The following is a 20,037-nucleotide window of genomic DNA, read 5'->3' on the forward strand; positions in this document are numbered from 1 at the left end:
CTATGACAAAAACTTTACTAACAAAGAAATGGCAAACAAAATGTTAATTTATTTTTCAGGTTTTTGGAGTACTGTGAAATACAATGGGTTATATCTAATTTAAACACCAAAAAGGGAAGACTAAAATTCGTTTAATAATTTTTAATAGGTTGATTATCAAAGGATTCCATTTACAAAGGAGGTTCCCTCTGCATTGTTGAGACAACATTTTCCTTCAATACTCAGGGAAAAGTACTAATGATTCTCTTTAAATGACAGTGATGGCTTTAAGAAACTCATACCTGACAATATTCACACAAAAATATTGCACACAATTACTAGTAATGCATTAAATGTATACAGCATACAATTTAGTGCTTGTTAGAACTACAGTTGCATAATATTAAGGACAACTAAACCTATTCTTAGTGTATAATTTAAGTTTCCTATTCCTTCTGTAGAGTTTTGCCAAGGTGGGATTGACAATACTGTGGAAAGTAGTACAATACCTTCATGGAAGAAAGGGAACTAACACAGCTGTACTTTTTGAGCACATACAAAAAATAAACACTGAATATAATAATGTGCATCTGTTCCACGCAGTGGATAAAATACAGCCATTACACTTTTTGAAAACACATTTTCATAATATATCCAAATCAGATTTGAATCTCAGTAACATAATTTGGGCACAGAAAGAAAACAGTATGATCTTAGAAGGTAGAATAATGAAAAAGTCCATTCAAAATAAAGCATTTTTCTTGTATGTTTGGCATAAATGCAATGTGCCTATCATCTTTTCAATAATTTATTGTATTTCATGATTAAGTGGATGCTTTCAGGTTCAGTTGTCCTTCAACATAGTGAGGCTCATCAGTAACAATAACAGTACAATACAACTTGTATCCCACTTTGTACACATATAAATTAAACACAAGGTCATTTCGGGTTGTGAAGGTAGCTAATTGAAAAAGAAAAAAAAAACTGGAAGATTGTGATTTTGCAGGTTGTAATCCTATGCTTCAAACTCCAATCCTAGACCCAATTTATGACCTCCAGCATTCACGTTTTTACCATCCAGAAGAGCTGATAAAGTTAATTTAATTCCTAAAAAAAGAAAAAAAAAAACAGGATTTTATGGATTTATTACAAAATTAATTTGGACAATATATACTATCTAAAAAGTACAACACTTTTGAAACTTTTTTAATAAAAGTTGCATATTATCCATGTACAATTATACCTTTACAAAATACAAGCATTGTGGACCAAGGTACTAAAATTATTAGATATGATAACAACAACATGTTAACCATCACATACATTTTAATTGAATAACCATTTCAAAATTTAGTTGCAATGATTCAAAAATACAGAATTACAATATACAAAACAAACAAGAGTCGAAAAGAAATAAAGGAAATGTACACTTGAGCTTTCATTAAAAAAAATAATTATACTAAGTTGAATTTACAGTGCCCTTTGTTCTTAGACATACTCCTGAAAAGACATTCTATATTTGTGGGAGAAGACACTGAAATTATTTTGTAGTTTGAAATTAAAATAAGTATAATAAAATTACATTGTTTTAATAAGGAATTCAACCACAGAAGATCAATGGGGACAATGGGACAATGGTGCTTCTATTTCAGATTAAGAACAAAACTCAACTGCTCAGGTAAAAATCATATGTTAGAACAATATCTAAGACGAGATTTGAATGTTGAATCCTGTCAAAAGGTGTCTGGTTCACTATGTCACATGTTTTAGTAAATATTCATTAAACTAGTGCTTATAACAATAAAGATGAGACGAGAAAACACTTCAGTGGAAGAATTTATCTACTTTTGTTTATGTTCTAGTTAATATAAAATTCACATACTCATCCATCACTTAATCAAAGGCTATTCCACAATAACTTAATTTAATAACAAATGTGGCTAATGTTTACGTATTAGTTATTTGAAAAGTATGGCATTCTGCACTCCAATGGATGTCAAAAGGTGCCTGGCTCACTATGTCATTTGTTTTAGGAGTGCTCTACTCTCAGGCTCTATTGTATTAACAGTTTTGCACATCTTTCTTACCTGCCTCAGGTCTAATATCACTCCACTTAAACACAATATATAAATAAAACCAGACAGGATTACATTATCAATGGGGAAAAACTACATTGTACACAAAGACACATCTTGCTTAACTGGAGCAATCCTAATTCTCCTCTCATAATTAAATGAGAAAACAGGTGTGTGCTATTTAAATTGTAAAAAAATAAATAAATAAAAGTCTTGCTCTCATTAATTATATTGTTAAATTTATGGCAGTATCTTACACTATATTACTCACACAAAGACTAATAATTTAATTGGAAAAATCCTAATCCACTTTTTATAACCTAATGGGAAAAGTGATGTGTTTATAAAGTAAAAACAAACCTCTTGCTCTTATAGAGGTTATTGTTAAATAAATATTTGTCAGGTGTTTGCTTTATCTTTGCTGTTGTTTTAATATATCTAAAGTATTACATTGGGCCTTTCATTTCCCATAAGTTCTCTGATGTGGGTAGGGGAACGAGGATTTGTTTTTTCTTATTTTAATGTATTTTCTCAATCATTTTTTTTCTTTCTGGTTTTGAACCCAATGGTTGTAACTGCTGCATTGCAAACATGAATGTATATGTGACTGCATTGGATGTCACTGTATGGGTTTTGTTTTTTTAAATAAAATACATTTAATGCAAAAGTTCAAAAATGTTCGGTGCAGTGACAAAATACAACACATACATCAGCAGGAAATGTAAAAAAAAGAGAAACTTAATAAGGATATGTTTCATTCTGACTTCAAATTACATGGCCCATGATGGCAAAGGTAACATTTTCAAACTCACACAATGGCCCCCTTGAAGAAACACAAGGTTTATGCTAAAGTGTTTTACAAATCTTGGGCGATACCCACTCTTCTGCACTTGCAATGTAAGCAAAGAAATCTGAATGTGTTCATTATACTTTCAAGTTTATATTATATATAAAATTGCACAGAAATTAATAAATACAATAATATGCATTATATGCAACACAATTCTGGGTTAAAGCTGTCTGTTAGGGTGTTGTACCGTGTTAGCCATTATGGATGTGGTGAAAAGTTAAGCAAAATGACACCTTTTATTGGCTAACTAGAAAGATTAAAATATGCAAGTTTTCGAGGCAACTCAGGCCCCTTCTTCAGGCAAGATGTAATCAAATGTAGGAAAATACTGCACTAAAAATAATGAGTAGGCAAAGCAGCAGGAGTAGTGCTGGAAATGAAGGCAGCAGAAGGTACTGTAATTGAATGATTAACAGAATGACTGTGTGTGAAAAGAGGATTCCTGAAGACGGAAAAAGAAGCGTGTTCATTCCAGTATACAAAGGAAAGGATGATCCATTACACGATTACAGTATCTATCTATCTATATATATATATATATATATATAATTCACTAAGCAGCCAATCGTGGCATGCAAGACAGAGACCATGGGATACGCATGACAGAGCCCTGCCCGCCAACTCTAACCCTCCTCCCGCGTCATGGGATATGCACAACCTCGTCCACCCTCGCAAACTGTTTTACACGCTGCATACAGCGATTCCCATCCGCGACAAACATGCTTCTTCTTAGATGGTCCTGCAGGAACAGGGAAAACCTTTGTCTACAAAAACCTGATTCATACCATACTATGAGCATAGTGTTTTTGTTGGCTTGCCCGCCTGCCTGCCCGCCTGACTGTTACCAGCATTCACCACAATGTCCTGGAGTGTAAAACTATCGCAGATGCTACCTCACAAACTGTCCTTATTCCCCGGATTTCCCTGACCCCATCAGATTCAAATTTGCCTTTTACTTACACGCAGACAATTTCCTGACCCCATCAGATTCAAATTTGCCTTTTACTTTTACACGCAGACAATTTCCTGTTAGATTAGCCTTTGCAATGACAATTAATAAGGCACAGGGCCAAACTTTCAAAAAGATATACCTCTATCTGCCGCGTCCACCCTCGCAAACTGTTTTACAAGCTGCATACAGCGATTCCCATCCGCGACAAACATGCTTCTTCTTAGATGGTCCTGCAGGAACAGGGAAATCCTTTGTCTACAAAAACCTGATTAATACCATACTAAGAGCATAGTGTTTTTGTTGGCTTGCCCGCCTGACTGTTACCAGCATTCACCGCAATGTATCGCAGCTACCTCACAAACTGTCCTTATTCCCCAGATTTCCCTGACCCCATCAAATTCAAATTTGCCTTTTACTTTTATATACAGACAATTTCCTGTTAGATTAGCCTTTGCAATGACAATTAATAAGACACAGGGCCAAACTTTCAAAAAGACATGCCTCTATCTGTCAACTCTAAGACCATGGGATACGCACGAAAGAGCCCCGCCCGCCAACTGTAACCCTCCTCCCTCGTCATGGGATACGCACGACAGAGCCCCGCCCGCCAACTCTAACCCTCCTCCCGCGTCATGGGATACGCACGACAGAGCCCCCCCACCAACTCAAACCCTCGTCCCGCGTCATAGGATACGCACGACAGAGCCCCGCCCGCCAACTCAAACCCTCCTCCCGCATCATGGGATACGCACGACAGAGCCCCGCCCGCCAACTTTAACCCTCCTCCCACGTCCACCCTCGCTCTCGAGGCATGAGCAGGCAGTGCGCATGGGGTATGCACGACAGAGCCCCGCCCGCCAACTCTAAGACCATGGGGTACACACGACAGAGCGTTGTTCTTAGTCACGGAAGCATACTCATACAGTCTGCTCAGCAATACGCCGACTACATGAATACTTCCGGAGTTTATGGTGGCAAGGCAGAAATTGTGGCAATGTCCCAAATGCTCCCAGCTACTATCACCATTCACTTCCGAGATATCCCTGACCCCATCAGATTCAAATTTGCCTTTTACTTTTACATGCAGACAATTTCCTGTTAGATTGGCCTTTGCAATGACAATTAATAAGGCACAGGGCCAAACTTTCAAAAAGATATGCCTGTATCTGCCAAAACCAGATTTCAGTCACGGACAATTGTATGTTGCTCTCTCCAGAGTTCCATGTTTTCATTCACTCACAGTCATATCCTCAAACCCACCCCATTTGGACAACTGTGTCTTTCAGGAAGTGTTCACCCATCAATAAATAATTATGCGGCATATGCTATGCCGCGGGTTGGTTAGTGTGTCATATTGAGTGATGAAGTATTGGGAGCCAGTAATGAGTGTTTCAGAGAGTGTAAGGGAAAAGAACCAGAAATTAGGTAAATTGGTTGATGTGATACACTAAGATGGAGGTGGTGTCTGATGGTATGAAAGAAGTGAGTCTCACCCCAAAGGATAACCAGTACCACAGGGAGTGGAAGAAAAAGATTTGAAGTGTAACCGATTAACCCAGTAAACATTCATTCAAACATTCAAACTAGTGAAGGTAACAATAAAGGTGAGAGAAGAAAACATTTCAGTAGAAGAATTTACCTACTTTTGTTTACATCCTAGTTAATATAAAATACATGTATTTGTCCATCAGTTAATCAAAGGCTATTTCACAATAATATAATTTAATAACAAATGAGGCTAATATTCAAATATTAGTTATTTTAAAAGTATGGCATTCTGCATTTCATGGGTTCAAAAAGCATTAAAATGCTCTGCTTCGACTCAAATTGTTTTCAAAATATATAATAACCAACAAAGGATTTAATTCTATCCAAATGCAGTCAAGCACTTACCTGGCTTTAAAGTCTGAGTATATCCTAGTCCAATGAGGCTTGAGTTGTTCACCTTGGCCTTTAATCACAAAAATTTCACAGTGTACTTAGTATATACAAGACTTTGGAACAAGTAAAAAGTAAAATTCAAATAACACTAGATATGTTTAAGGGTATGCAAATTACGGTTCTAAAGTAGTAAATAGTTTCACAAGTAAAGTGCTTTGTGATAGTGAAAGTTTTTAAATGTTGTACACACAGTAATGTACCTGAGAGTAGTAAATAAAAGTGTTCTTTGTTAAATTCTTCCATCTAACAATTTTTTAGCCATGTTACCCAGCTCTAGGAAGAGGGGAGTTGGTGCCTATCCCAACACCACTGGCCTTAAGGTGACAGGCCTGGAGAGATGCAACTCCCGTGTAAGGGTGCATTCAAACACATTACTCCTCACTGCCACACACTACATTATGGTGGTAAAAGTTTAGTCTTAACACACAAAGGTCTCAGACAGTACTCAATTTGTATAAAAATAAGCAAATGAAATATAGCAGAGAAGGAATATCTAAACATATGCAGTATTTACATAATTTACACAACAGTGCTAGTATTTGCCATGTAGAATTTGAGGGAATATACTGAAGTAGTAATGCCAAGTAACAATAATGCGCAAAAAAAAAAAAAAAATTCTCTGTGCATCAATTATATATCACCACAAAAATATTAATTGAAGTATCTATTCATCCACATAATCATGCATTAAAAAGACAACGTATACTGAATTAAGATATTTTAGTTTAATTTTATTTACATTCATTTAATTAATTTAATTACTTTTAAAGGCAAAATTAAAAGTGCATTATCTCTTTGAACAGTACTTGCTTAATTTTTTTAACTGCTTTTCTTTTTAATTGTTGGTTATAAACCACACTATGAAAATCAAGAATAGATTTTACACTCTAGTTGTTAATTTGAAATTTAAACAGATATCAGTTCAACTTACATTAAAATAACAATCATTCTGTGCCATGTAGATTTTGATTCACGCAAAATGAAATAGCTTCACTCTTTAATTTACAAAAATACCTACTGAAAATGAAGCATCTGTGTCAATCTGGTATTTTGCTGCTATTCCAAAACGGGTATTACTATTTCCAGCTGTCCATGCTAAGTTAACTGCAGTTTCCAGCTTCTCGTTTACTTTCTGGTAAATTGAGCCTCCAAATTCTGTCCCATCATTCCTTAAAGAGAATAAAACTGGTCTTAAACTTACGAGTAAACTCTGCATCCAAAGACTAAAACAATCAGTATAACCTAATATGAAGTACAGTATGTCGCTGCCATTATGTAGTGTGTCTAATCATAGCTAGACAAAATGATGTATCAACATGGACTTCCTTGAAGAGCAGGATCTTGGATACAGTCACTAGTTAAATGATTAAAGTCTGCACTGTGGGAAGAAAAATGCTGTTGTTCTCAAAAGGGAAAAGGATAGAGTATATTTCTCCAAGACCAGTTTTAAACAGTATTTGCTCATTTTTCATTGATATTATAGTTCTGCTAAGAGAACTGAATAAGGTTTTAAGTGCTTTGATATGTCAGATTTAAAACGTGAGCAGCACTTCTCAATTATAAAATATAAAGGGGGTGAGATTTCTACATTCTTAATTGATGATCAATAAAACTACCAATGTTAAAGCTTCCAGATAAATAAGTGCCATTTTAGATGTCTTAAAAGGGCATCTTCTGTTCTGCATTTGGTACACCTGCAAAAATATTTCTCTATGGTCTAAATAAGTGCTTCTGTGATGATCTTCACATAGGTCACACAGATCTGAAACTGTAAATATATATATGTCTGTTTTTGACCAAATCTCAAAAACTGTGAGCAAATTATGTTAGTGTTCAAAACTGTTTTTTTTTTATCCTAACTTATAGTACATGCAATCTTTATGAGTACATGCCAAAAAACACATGCTGGAAAGAAATATGACAAGAACTACAAAGCAAAACTGTAAATCACAGGTAGAAATGAGTGAGCAGTCACAAACGTGACTCAGTATTGCCTATAATGTATTTTAGTGAAGCTGTAAACTAGGAAGGTGGAAGCTACCACAGATCTTTAATGCAGAAACTGCTGAACAAAAACTGCATTAAGATGAGAAACTAATTTACTAAAGCTAACTCCATAATAATATATAACATGGTAATATGACCACCAAGGCCCTCCAGGACAGAATTTGCCAATACATCATCTTTAAATATTGGTGTATTAGTGCACTACATGAGTTTTTGTTATTACATTACATTACTGAAAGGTGTCCTTTTTATAACTACCCACTGATATTACAGAATTGTGTTTTAATGTTTATTATAAATGAATGAGCCCTTCATGTTTTTAGAAGTTGTTTGGCCTTAATTCAAAGGTGTTTGAAACTTTTTAGTTTAGATCTATAATATAATTCCATATCTAATTAAAACACCACTGAATTTTAGTGTTTTAATCTTCTTTACTTGTATAAAAGTATACTTACTCTTTATTGATTAAAATTAACTACAATTTGTTGAATATTTTTTAATTAAATATAACATTGATGATATGGCTGTGTGAAAGGAAATTTTCTCATTAATACTTCTAACAATATACTTACACATTTGTGTGAAGCTGGAATTCATCAGTCTTGTATCCAACAGCAAAATTGCTCTGTGTCACCCTGGATTTACCAGCTTCAAATGTCATTTGGTACCCAGCAAGCCAACCTTCATATCCAAAGACAACTGCTCCACGGACAGAGGGCCCAGCAATGTCAAAGTCCACGTCACATCCCATGTTGATATGTTCCCTTTTATAACCTGTTTTAATCTTACCACTCTTTTTTCTGTAAAAACAAATAAAAATCATAGTGAAATAAAAACTTTAGACTACAGTCTACTGAAGTTACATCACAGAAAAAATGTCTAATATTTTTCTACATCAGATCAGATTATGTTTTCGGTTGCTTTTTGAAATACATAAACCTAGATTTTCTATGCACTGTTTTTTACCATTATTATTCAAAAAAGGTGAGTTCAGCTTCACAGAAAAACCAGAGATGTCACCACTATTGTGAAATTGGAAAGTAAAATCTCTTCCTATAGTAATTACTATGATTCATTCCAAGACCTAAAAATTTTAATTGCACCCAATACAACAAAACTATTCTTCACTCTTTTAATACACAGATCTGACATGTAAGTCATAATTTAATCATTTAATCTTGACCATCAACAAAAAGCACAAAGATATATTATACTGAATGTACCTATACCGTTTCTGTTTTTGAACGTTAATTTATACTCACCCAGTGTTAGGCGAAAATGAAGAGTCAAATGTAAGCTTTAGCCCTTTGGCAAGCTAAAAAGAATGAAAACGTTAGATTTGCATTATATTGTAATGTTCTTTGCTCTGTAAACCGTCTTGCGATGGAGCATGCTGTTAATGGTGCTATATTAAATAACAGATTGACTATAACAGGACAACGCTGGAGTGTTTATTAATTTACTGAAATGTTTTTTAAAGTGTCCTTACCTGATCTTCAATGGTTATTTCTGTCCCCAAAGTATTGTCTGTGTTCCATTTTTCGGTGAATGTTAAGCCATGCTCTACCCATTTATATTTTGTTTCCAAACTTCCAGTGACTTTACTGGTTTCAATATTTGCAGATCCAGAACTGGTAAATTCCTAAAATAACATAACTTATAATTATTTTAACTTGAAGAGAGCTTAATTAAAAAATACTTCACTCTCAAAATAAATCTGAATTTACAAAATGCACCTTTCTAAAATATACATAAAATCAAGAAGCATAACACTTTTCTGTTTCACAATATTAATCCAATAAGATAAACAATTTTATAAAAACCTACCAATCCATTTTCAGACTTTGTCTTCAGATCAAGCTTTATCAGTCCAAATCCTAAAGAAAGAAACAAATACAATTGCAGTAACTTAATGGACAACAGTTAGCAAATAGGTTAACTAAAATTATTGTAAAAATAATTCATGCATAAACTGCAGACCACACAAATAGTTCCTTAGTGTTTATGATTAACATCCAAGTAGATAATCTGTACATCAATAAAATCTATGTGGCTTCAGTGATTTCCTCCTGTACAAATCAAAATTTTACTCTAATGGATAGTAAGCTAGTAGATAGTAAGCTACTCTCTACAAGGTATTTCTTTTTTTACTGAAATAGATGAAGCCTAATAATCCTCTTGTATGTTAAATACAGCTTTGAAGAGCCCAAGTTGTAAAAACAGATTACATACTTTTAAATAATACCTACTGCATAGTTTTTCAACACAGTTAAAATTTTGTTACAAATTACCAAAAATGGACACTAAAAACTGTGAGAAAGATTAAAATAGATCAGACACAAAATATACAATCAACATTTAAGAGTATAAAAGTGATTTCCTTACTAAGGTATCCCAAAAGTGTTAGTGAAAAACTAGTCACTCGTATGATACGGTATATTACTACATCTAAAAAAGATTACAGAAATGTCAGGGTGTAATGAAAATCTACCAAATACTACGTTAGAAGCAAACTTGGAAGATTTTAGTCTTTTAAATGCTATCAAATACTTTCATATTTATAAAAGCCTACAATAATTACCTACATATCAAGCAAGCCAACATGTGTGAAAAAGCATTTACATTTTATTATTAATGGCCTCTTGTAAAAGTGCAAGGATGTTACAATAACATAAATGTACCCTAAAAGATTTAGAAATGCTGCATACATATCTCAAAAAGAATCAAGGAAAACAAATGGCAGAAATGAACTAAGTAACAAAATTAATCAAATGTTATATTTTACCATATCCTTTAGTGAACACATCTCTGGCTGACTTGCCAAGATCTACATATGCTGGTGGAACTTCCATTGTCTGTGAAACAAGAAAATTTCCAGAAGTCTTCCATAAGTACAGAAGAACAATAGTAACATTAATAAAATAAGATTTGTTAATCTACTCTTACATTAATATGCCATATTTGACTACTGTCATTAAAAAGACCTCTCCCTAGAATATTATGTAAATTTATTGTGCTGCTAACTGAAAAGATAAAAGTATAACTCATCAGTTTTCTTAATGTGCTTAATATAATACAACAACATACAGAGTTACAGCAGCATCAGGTAGAAAGCAGGAATCAACTGGAAATGGGACAGCAATCCATCACAGAGCTCACCGCATACATATTTATTGGTTTGTTCAATTTATCAGTTAAAAAAAAACATGCAGACACATGGGAATGGGATTGAAGAGACTTTGCATGGACAGGGAACCAGGTAAGGAAACAAACACAAATGATTGGTGCTGTAAGGCATTATTAATAAACACTACCATGCCATCACAGTCCAAACCTAGATTGCAAACAGTACCTCTAAAATAATATATGACCGTCTTTAATCAATAAGCCCGCAAACAATGCAATTCTCATATTACTATAAATACAATTAAGTCAAAAAAATGTAAACAAATATACATTATAAACTAGTGCCATTGTGTTAAAGCTGCCCTTGAAGAAGCTTGCTAGACATGGTAAATCAGTTGTGACCCTTAAGTAGCCCTGTCTGTCAAATGCAGGACGATGTGAATTCACAGGCATTGTATTGGCAGAGCATTCCATGTCCTCCTAACTACTGTTCCATGGATCTACTCAAAGTACGTGTTGTTCAGCTTACAGTTCTAATTAACACTCCTAAAGAAACAAAATTTAAAAAATTGAAAATAAAAAACCTAAATGCTTCAGACACAACAACACAGTTTGAGCTGGTCCATCTTCTTAAAATGTCCATACAATTTGTCTAAACCCTCCCCGACTGTGAACCAGAAAAAATACAGGCTAATGATAATTGAAGAAGGCAACAAAGGTCCAGATATAGATGCAAATCTAATTAGTTGATAAATAAGCACCTTTCACCATGGAGTAAACAGGTTCAGTTTTAGGTTTAGACAGCTATTCTTTTTTGGTTTGTTTTATTCTTTAATATGGGCTAAATCAAAAATGTCAGATGCAGCTTGGCTTCGCTATGCACTAGTTTTTCAATATTAAACTTTTGATTCTTATGGAGAGACAAATACTAATAAAAGGTTAAAAGCACCACTAAGGTTGTTGCACTTCAGATACAGATTTTAAAACTTTAATATTGAAGAGTCTGGCCTCCCCTATTCATATAAAAATTGAGATTATTCTTTGTAATGCCTTTAGTCAAATTGATAGTACGTTCCCTGTGATTATCTGAACGGTTCTTTTGCTTGCACCCTAGTTAGATTCCATCTCATCTGTAAATAAAGTGGTCAAAAAGATGAAGAAAAAATCATCATGCAAAGGTGCACTTAAAGCCATGTGCTTTCCACTCCTACATCTGCTCAGTTGCTATTAATATTTCATCTTGTGTAGTACCCGTATGGATCGGGTGGGCCTTCATTTGCCTAAATGTCCACGATTAATTGTTACAGCACAACTGAACACTGTTGATCCTTGCCAAGGCAGCTTCCAAATCTGCACTTGCTGACGCGGCTGTAATTTGCTCCAGGGGACAGGAAAGCCCAGGAATGATGCTTGTGGTACCTAACCTTTAAGTGACGGTTAGAGGTCACAATCTGCCTCTAGGCGCCATGGTCTCCGAGAGGATGCGGGATTTCCTCGAATAACGGTCCTCACTTTTCTTTTCGCAAGGTCACAACTTATGTTTTAAATAGGAATGACCTACAAGGCCTGCGCTGGCTTACAAGTTCGATCGTTTTCCCCGAGTACAAACGCATTACACGGTAAATAAGTCTGGTGGCTAGTTATAAACCCCCCAATATACAATTTTGGGGAGTAGTTACATAAGGCATTAAATGATGCAAGTTCGTAAGGCTTGTTTTAGAGAAGTAAACGGTAGGCGTACGCATGCTGACCACGATAAAATGGTGCGGTATGCTATGTAAGTGCCGGCAGCACGCCTCGCGCTCGACATCCCTCCTCTCCCTACACACTCTCTGCCTACCTGTTTGTCAGTCCGATTGTCTTCCAACTGATTTGTGGAAATGAGCTATATGAAAACACAACGCATTTTCAGAACAGTAGAAAGGTCGCACCATCACTGTTGTTAAGGGACTTTGTCGCGGCCTACTGCATGCTGACAGGCACAAACGAGCAAGGATGCAGAGCGCACGCTGCTTCTGCACACACCTTCACTTTACGATGCGTATCAACCATTTCAGACACCTAACTAATGCTCAGCAATTCAACCGCACGATTGCATCCAATCTTATCCCAGTTTATTTCGATTTTAAAATGTTTAACTTTAACAGTATTTTTCTCTTACCTTGAACTCAGTTGAGTGATCCTACCGGTGCTACTGTCAGTCAAGCAGAGGTCGGCAAGAGGGGGCGGAGCGGACATACGCACGACATGATCAGACGGCGATAGGTGAGTTTAGATAAGAGGCGTGACTATGGTAATCTCTTAAAACGAAGATTGTAATTTTTAACTTACATTTTCATGTTTTCCGTTTTGCAGTATTGTAATGTTCCGACAATGAACAACAATTTCCTTTACTATAGTAACGTTTGTGGAGGACAAGATCACAGCGTTGCACAGAACGTTTAACTTTACTAGAAATTCTACATCCAGTCCCACAAATTGCATTTATAAATCGAGATGGCACATGCAAGTAGTGTTTAATTTTTCCTTTTAGATCCAGCACGCTTCTCAATTAACTCAGTCAGGGTGGTCTGAGATTGGTGAAGATCAAACCAAAACCTGTGGGTGGGCGCGAGAGCTGTAGTTTTAAACAAAGAGCTCCTTATTTTGTTTTGTTTTTTTGTTTTTTTTTCAGTAAAGACAATACATTCACCCATTTCATAACCATTTCAGCACACACCCATACAAAATACTTTTAGAGTACCAATTAACCTAAAATGAGCATCTTTAACACACAGACAGAACGTGCAGACTCCAAGCAGGCTGCCCTGCCCAGGGAATGGGTGCATGTTAGATGTATACGGGTTCCCCTTTTAAAAGGGGAATCTTTACGACCCATTGGCAGCCATTTATATTACTATTGAAACAGTTTCATATGTCAAAATTGTAAAATAAATAAATTCTCAAACCCATTTCATCCAACTCAGAGTTACGGGGATTGTCAAATACAGCTCAAGAGCAGTGGGGTAAAGCAGAACCCAAACCTGAACTGACCACCAGTCCATTGCAGCCCCACACATGCGTCTGTGGCCAATTAGGGATCAGCAATGAAATACAAATCTTTAGGGGTATGGGAGGAAAATTAGCAAACCAAAGCCACTGGATTGACAGGGTGGTGGCGCTTACAACTGATATACCATGCCATAGATGCCAACATATTTGCAAAAGAACTGTCTACATAGCAAGTTTTATTTTTATTTTTATAATTAAGTCATCAGTAAAAGACTATGATATCTTCTTATTACTATTTTGTAAACAAAGAAGCATGAGTAAAATAGTGTCTCAGAACATATTAGAAGTCCTGCATTTTTTTTTTTTTGTTGTTTTTATACAGTATAAAATTTAAACTTAGAGTGTGACAACTCTTGGAATTATTGCTATGCTTTGTGAAAGACAATGATAGCCCCATGAGGAAAAAAATGCATTTATAAAGAATGTAAAGTGAAGTTTGGTGGTAGTACGGTTACTATCGTTAAAGTAACTTTCACATGAAATATATGTAAAAATGGTTTGGTTTATTGACACTAACCCCATTATATCTGTATATCTAAAAGGAACCTTTCTTTTTAATTCCAAGTTTAATAATTTCCTCTGGGTGACATAGTGATTCATTGATGGAAAGGCACCCCAAAACCTAATGGTGTAGAGTCCAAAGTCATTGCTATGGTTACATAGTTATGGTTTAGTCCTGTAGTCTTTATCAAAATCAAAGCTGATTATGTTAACAACAATAATATAACTTCTAATTAAATTAAAAATAATATCTCAGTTTGTACAGATGGTTCAAGGGGGTGATGCAGGCATAAATATGAGTCACGGGCTGAGCCTGGTCACATTCTATTTAAAGTCTGCATAATTCTCACTGTGTCCATGGCGTTTTTCTCTGTGGCTTCCAAACGTGTATGTCTTCGGCTAATAAGGTGATTCTAAATTGGCCCATTCTATCTAACTGGTACCCCATCCAGTTTTTTTCTGTGTGTAGTGCCAGAATATGCTTTGACCTCCTGCATTTCTAATAAATAACTAAACGGTAATGCATTGACCCTGACCTGAAAACTGCAGGTACGTAATATAGATAAATTCATTATCTTAAATATATTTACTTGTGAGAGCGGAAGAGGAAATAAGCAAAACATGTATTTTCTCTAAATATTCTTTTTCTGAATGTATTCTATTGGGGAGTTAATGCCTGCCATCCAATCAACCCTTGAGTCAGCACTGGTATATCACAGGGCACACTCATTCACAAACCCACATACACTTTTACATGTCTTTTGGATGGGCTGGTGGGAGGCCACATAAATATGGGAAGAAAATTAAAACCCTGCATAAACAGCAGTCTGGCTTGGAATCAAACCTATTGTATGTTTCTTAAGTTGAAAGGCAGCAATGCTAACCACTGCAACACCAAGCTGTTTGTAAAATAAATACATTCCAAGAAGAAAATGAATAAAAATGGTTTAAAAGAATGAATAAAATATAATTTAAGTGATATATTAAGTTTCTTTATAGTTGTGTAAGTTGTGATTGATTTCTGTCATGATTGGGGTGAGAGAAAAATACAGGGTAGAATATCATTTGGTTTAGTTTCCAAATGTTTGGCACAAAATCTCCTAAGTTTACTTGTTAAAGTGGAAGCAGCAGGAATTGTGGGGAATATTAGAAGATGGCTTTCTAGGTGGCTGAAAGACAAAATGGCAGTCTCAATGGAAGTCAGGCTTGTTGTTGAGAAGGACTACCTGATCATTCAGAGACATGTCTTGTAGTATTCTGGAATGTGTTAGTCCAAAACTGCCTTATGTTCCTCGCACAGTGTGCATACTATGTAAACTATTATAACTTACATGCTGACATTGTATAATGATCAGGGCCGGATTTATATGAAAAGAGGCCCTAGGCTATTCCACTTATGAGGCCCTTTCACCTTCCATTTTTAAGTTTGTAAATTACATGAGAGATAATAAAATTTTGCTAACAATTTGAATGTAGGCCCCTCTTGATCTTGAGGCCCTAGGCTGAAGCCTAGTTAGCCTATAGGAAAATCCGGCCCTGGTAATGATGCACTGTGATATATGCTGCTCATTTATAGCTTTTGTAGCCTGGGTTCAATTTGTAGTAACTATCTTGATTTTCCATGCTCTGTATATGTTCATGTTAGTTTGAATTGGGTACTTCAACTTTGTTGCAAAGACAAAGTTGATAGTTTAAATATGTGAGTGTGAGTGAGGGTGATGGGCAGAAATCAAGGCTTCTTGCACCTGATAGTGTTAATATAGATTATGGAGCTTCTAATTAAGAAAAACGGATGAACAAATGACATATGTAGTACCTTTAAAATGCTGCAGATATATACAGTACTGATTTTCTGAAGAAACAAAAAGATGTCTATAAAAATATTCTATATGTATTCTGGTAATCGGACTTAAGTACCAAGCAGTGTTACAAACTGCACAGTTTTCAATTACAAAGAAAATGAATAAATGACTAAGTGGAACTGGCCAGGGCGCAAAATGGGGATGTGGTTAGTGCTGCCAGAGCCACCATCCTGGATTTGAATCTCACTGCTGATCATTGTCTGTGTGGAGTTTGAACATTCTTTCTGTGTCTGTGTAAGATCGAGTATGTGTGTGTGCATGAGTTGGCCCTGTGATGGACTGGCACTGTGTCAAAAGTTGGTTCCTGCCTTGTACCTGTTTTTGCTAGGATAGGCTCTGACTCAATGTGTGTCTAAATTGATTAAGAAAATTTGATAATGTTGTGCTATGTTATTTAATACTAGTGACATTAGCGATGGACTAAACACCATGTTATATCACCAGAACACTGGAGTACAAATCAGAGAAGGTGTCACCTTCTTCAAAGTGTCAGAATAAATTCTACAGAGAAATACTTAAGTTACTGAAATGATTAAATAAGAGTGATTCAGATGATACCCAACTATAATGGCTAAATCCCCAGAAGAGGCTAGAGAAAAGAATCTTTGGTGACCTAATGAAGATGTTGAAATTCTCCAGAAGACTAAATAAGATTAATTTCTTTGCATGAAATAAAGTTCAATGTATCTGATTTTCTGCCCTGTCTTGAACTAGCACCTATTTCAGAGTGAGTCCTGAGTTTTACCTAATACAACAAGGATGGGCTTCTGCTTCAAGTAACCCAGAATTGATTTGAGTAGGTTAGTGAATGTTATGTTATCCTCTTCCTCTTCCCGTAAATGATTGTTTGGAGGCAGGAACTACATCTGTAGCAATTTGTGCAAGACAAAAACCAAAAATGGATGCTATACTGGTATAATGTAAAGCCACCATCTGACTGGGCATTACATTCATAGAAATGTTACAAAAACACAGAGGAAGTCTGCTTTCACCATCTAGCCCGGTACTGATTCTAGGGCTCACGCACTGTGTGGTGGTGATGGCAGCAATTACACCATCATGCTTCTCTAGAAACAAAGCAAAATTACTAAAAGTTGTTTGCTTCTGAAAATGGGAGCCAGACAAAAAGTAATGGGATGACGTGCAGGAAGGTCGAATTCAAGGCAGAGAATTGTCAATTGAAATTAAACATAATGTAACATACATTCTCCAACCAGCTTAATCCAGTTCAGAGTTGCAGAGGGTTAGAGCCTTTCCCAGCAGTATTGAGTGCAAGGCAGGAAACAGCCCAGGACAGGCACCAGTCCATTGCAACCTGTTGAATAAACCTATGGAATTTACTGACAAGACACAGAGTTGAAATAGAAAGGTGGAATATGTTTAAAAAGAGACTTGATCTTTGAGATCCATGTCCAGCTAAGATAAAGGTATTAGGAATTGGTTGGAGGACCATCTGAAACCTTTCTTTTTGTTGGTGTTTTGCTCCAGGCCACTCCTATCAATGTTTGTTTGTTCATAGGAGGAGCAATGTAAAAATTGTGTGAGCCTAGCTCGAGGTCTTTGCTGTAGCATTGTACAAGATGCTCTTGTGAAGGCCTCAGGAAAGGCCGGATTAAAACCCCCACATGCCCCTGGGTGACTTAGCTCCTTAGCAAAACGTTCCTTGTGCTTTTAACCATGTAGCAGGTGGACACTGGGTCATTTACTGCTGCTCAGCACTTCTCAATTTTGATTTCAGTGCAAGACCTGATTGCTTCATCAAGCCGGTATAGAACAGTGTCCCCCTTGGTCATTTCAACTTGTGGATGCTCATTTGTTCCATTGAGTATGGGAGAGATCCCCCTTGATCATTTCATAGCCCATTGTTTCATCTAGTGGGGAGGTTTAGGATGGCCTGTTGAAAAGGCCCCTTACTATCATGGGACCCTGATGGCAGATCTGTCCCTGGCCTTAATGGTGGTGCTCTCCATTTTTGAGATTTAAGAGCTTTCCTTTTCTTTCCTTTTTGACCTTTGCCTCTTATAATTTTCATATTTTGTCTGGCACTTTTGGATACCTATGACAGTGACTTTTTGCATTTAACCCCTAACTCTTACAATTACAACAACAACATTTATTTATATAGCACATGTTCATACATTACAAAATGACAAAAAGAAAGTTACAAGAAGAGAAGATTTTTAAATGTAAGCAATAAAATTAAAGAAATAAATAACAGTGAAACAAGATAAGATCAGATGGCTGGGAGGAAAAAAAAAAACCAAAAAAAAACTCCAGTTAGACTGGAGATAAAAAAAACAAAATCTGCAGGGGTTCCAAGGCTAAAGGTCCACCTACCCCCACTGGGCATTCTACCTGACATAAATGTTCCTAAATCAAACCTCTTAGTTTTCATGTTTCACATTATAGGATTTGATGAAGTTGGTCTCGTGAACAGCTGAGACGCCCACCACAGAAGAAATGGAAAAAAAAGAAGAGAATAGTGGGGATTAGTACAAATTGCAGATCTCTGAAGAATATGATAATTCTATGCCCATATATTAGGAATGAGTCTATCAGGAATGCAACTAAAATGTAGCTATGAAAAAGCCAAAAAAAAAATAATGAGTTTTAAACAGTTTTTTTTAATGCTCCACAGTTTTAGCCTGGCAAATTTCTATATGTAAAGTATTCCAGATTTTAGGTGCATAATAGCAAAGGCCGCCTCAACACTTCTTTTCAGGTTGGAATTATAAGCAGACTTTCAAATAGAGTGTAGGGGATAGGCATTCCAAAATATAGTACAGAGCAAGATTGTTTAAGGCTTTATAAACCATTAGTAGTATTTTAAAATCCATTCTGAACGACCATGGTCACCAATGTAACAATGCCAAAACTTGGGAGATGTCCTCAAATTTTCTTTATCAAGTTAAGATTCTGGTTTCTGCAATCTGTACTTATTGCAGTTGATTGATGCTTTTCTTAGGCAGCCCTGTTAGGAGTGCATTACAGTTATCTACTTAACTTAAATAAAAGCGTGAACTAATTTTTCTGGGTCTTGTAAAGTTATTAAAGGTGTAACTTTTGCTACATTCCTTAAGTGAAAGAATGCAGTCCTAGTAATCTGGTTAATAATTGATTTAAAAGTTAGGTCAAAGTCGATGTCTAATCCTAAATTTTTTAATTCTGTCTTAATTTTCAAACCTAAGGGATCAAGTTTATTTTTAATATCCTTGCTATATCCATGTTTGCCAATCATTAAGATTTCTGTTTTAAGCTTATTTAGTTTGAGAAAGTTTCTACCTCTCCAATCGGAAATATTGCTAATATTTCCAAAAGCCAAGAGTGTCATGGTGATTAGGCGCTATCGATAAATAAAGCTGGGTGTTGTCCTCTGTTGTTTTGGTAGCTTATTTTGTGCTTTCAGATAATCTGACCTAATGGAAGTATGTAGAAAAGAGCAGCGGACACAGAATAAATCCTTGTGGCACACCTTATATAGTATTATGTATCTCCGAAGTACAATCACCACAACTCACAATGAATTTTCTACCTGTTAAGTAAGACTGAAACCAATTTAAGATGCTGCCATAGTGGCCCTCCCATTGTCTAAGGCAATTTATAAGAATACTGTGCTCTATGGTGTCAAATGCTGCACCCAAGTCTAAGACAATAAAAACAGATACAGAGCCTCTGTCTGCATTAACCCACAAG

General features: G+C 35.8%; 1 protein-coding gene across 1 annotated transcript; it reads right to left on the reverse strand.

Moving 5' to 3' along the window:
• Positions 1-29: 29 nt before the first annotated feature.
• On the reverse strand, positions 30-13,196 carry vdac1 (voltage-dependent anion channel 1). The gene is made up of 9 exons (XM_028812823.2): positions 13,092-13,196; positions 10,590-10,659; positions 9,632-9,681; positions 9,294-9,446; positions 9,067-9,119; positions 8,377-8,604; positions 6,816-6,966; positions 5,750-5,807; positions 30-1,086 (listed from the first exon to the last, which is right to left on the reverse strand). The coding sequence occupies exons 2-9, from the start codon at positions 10,654-10,656 to the stop codon at positions 995-997; spliced, it is 852 nt and encodes a 283-aa protein (XP_028668656.1). The 5' UTR covers positions 10,657-10,659; positions 13,092-13,196; the 3' UTR covers positions 30-994.
• Positions 13,197-20,037: the final 6,841 nt, after the last annotated feature.

Source organism: Erpetoichthys calabaricus, chromosome 11 (genome assembly GCF_900747795.2).
Source record: "Erpetoichthys calabaricus chromosome 11, fErpCal1.3, whole genome shotgun sequence".
Lineage (NCBI taxonomy): Eukaryota > Metazoa > Chordata > Cladistia > Polypteriformes > Polypteridae > Erpetoichthys > Erpetoichthys calabaricus.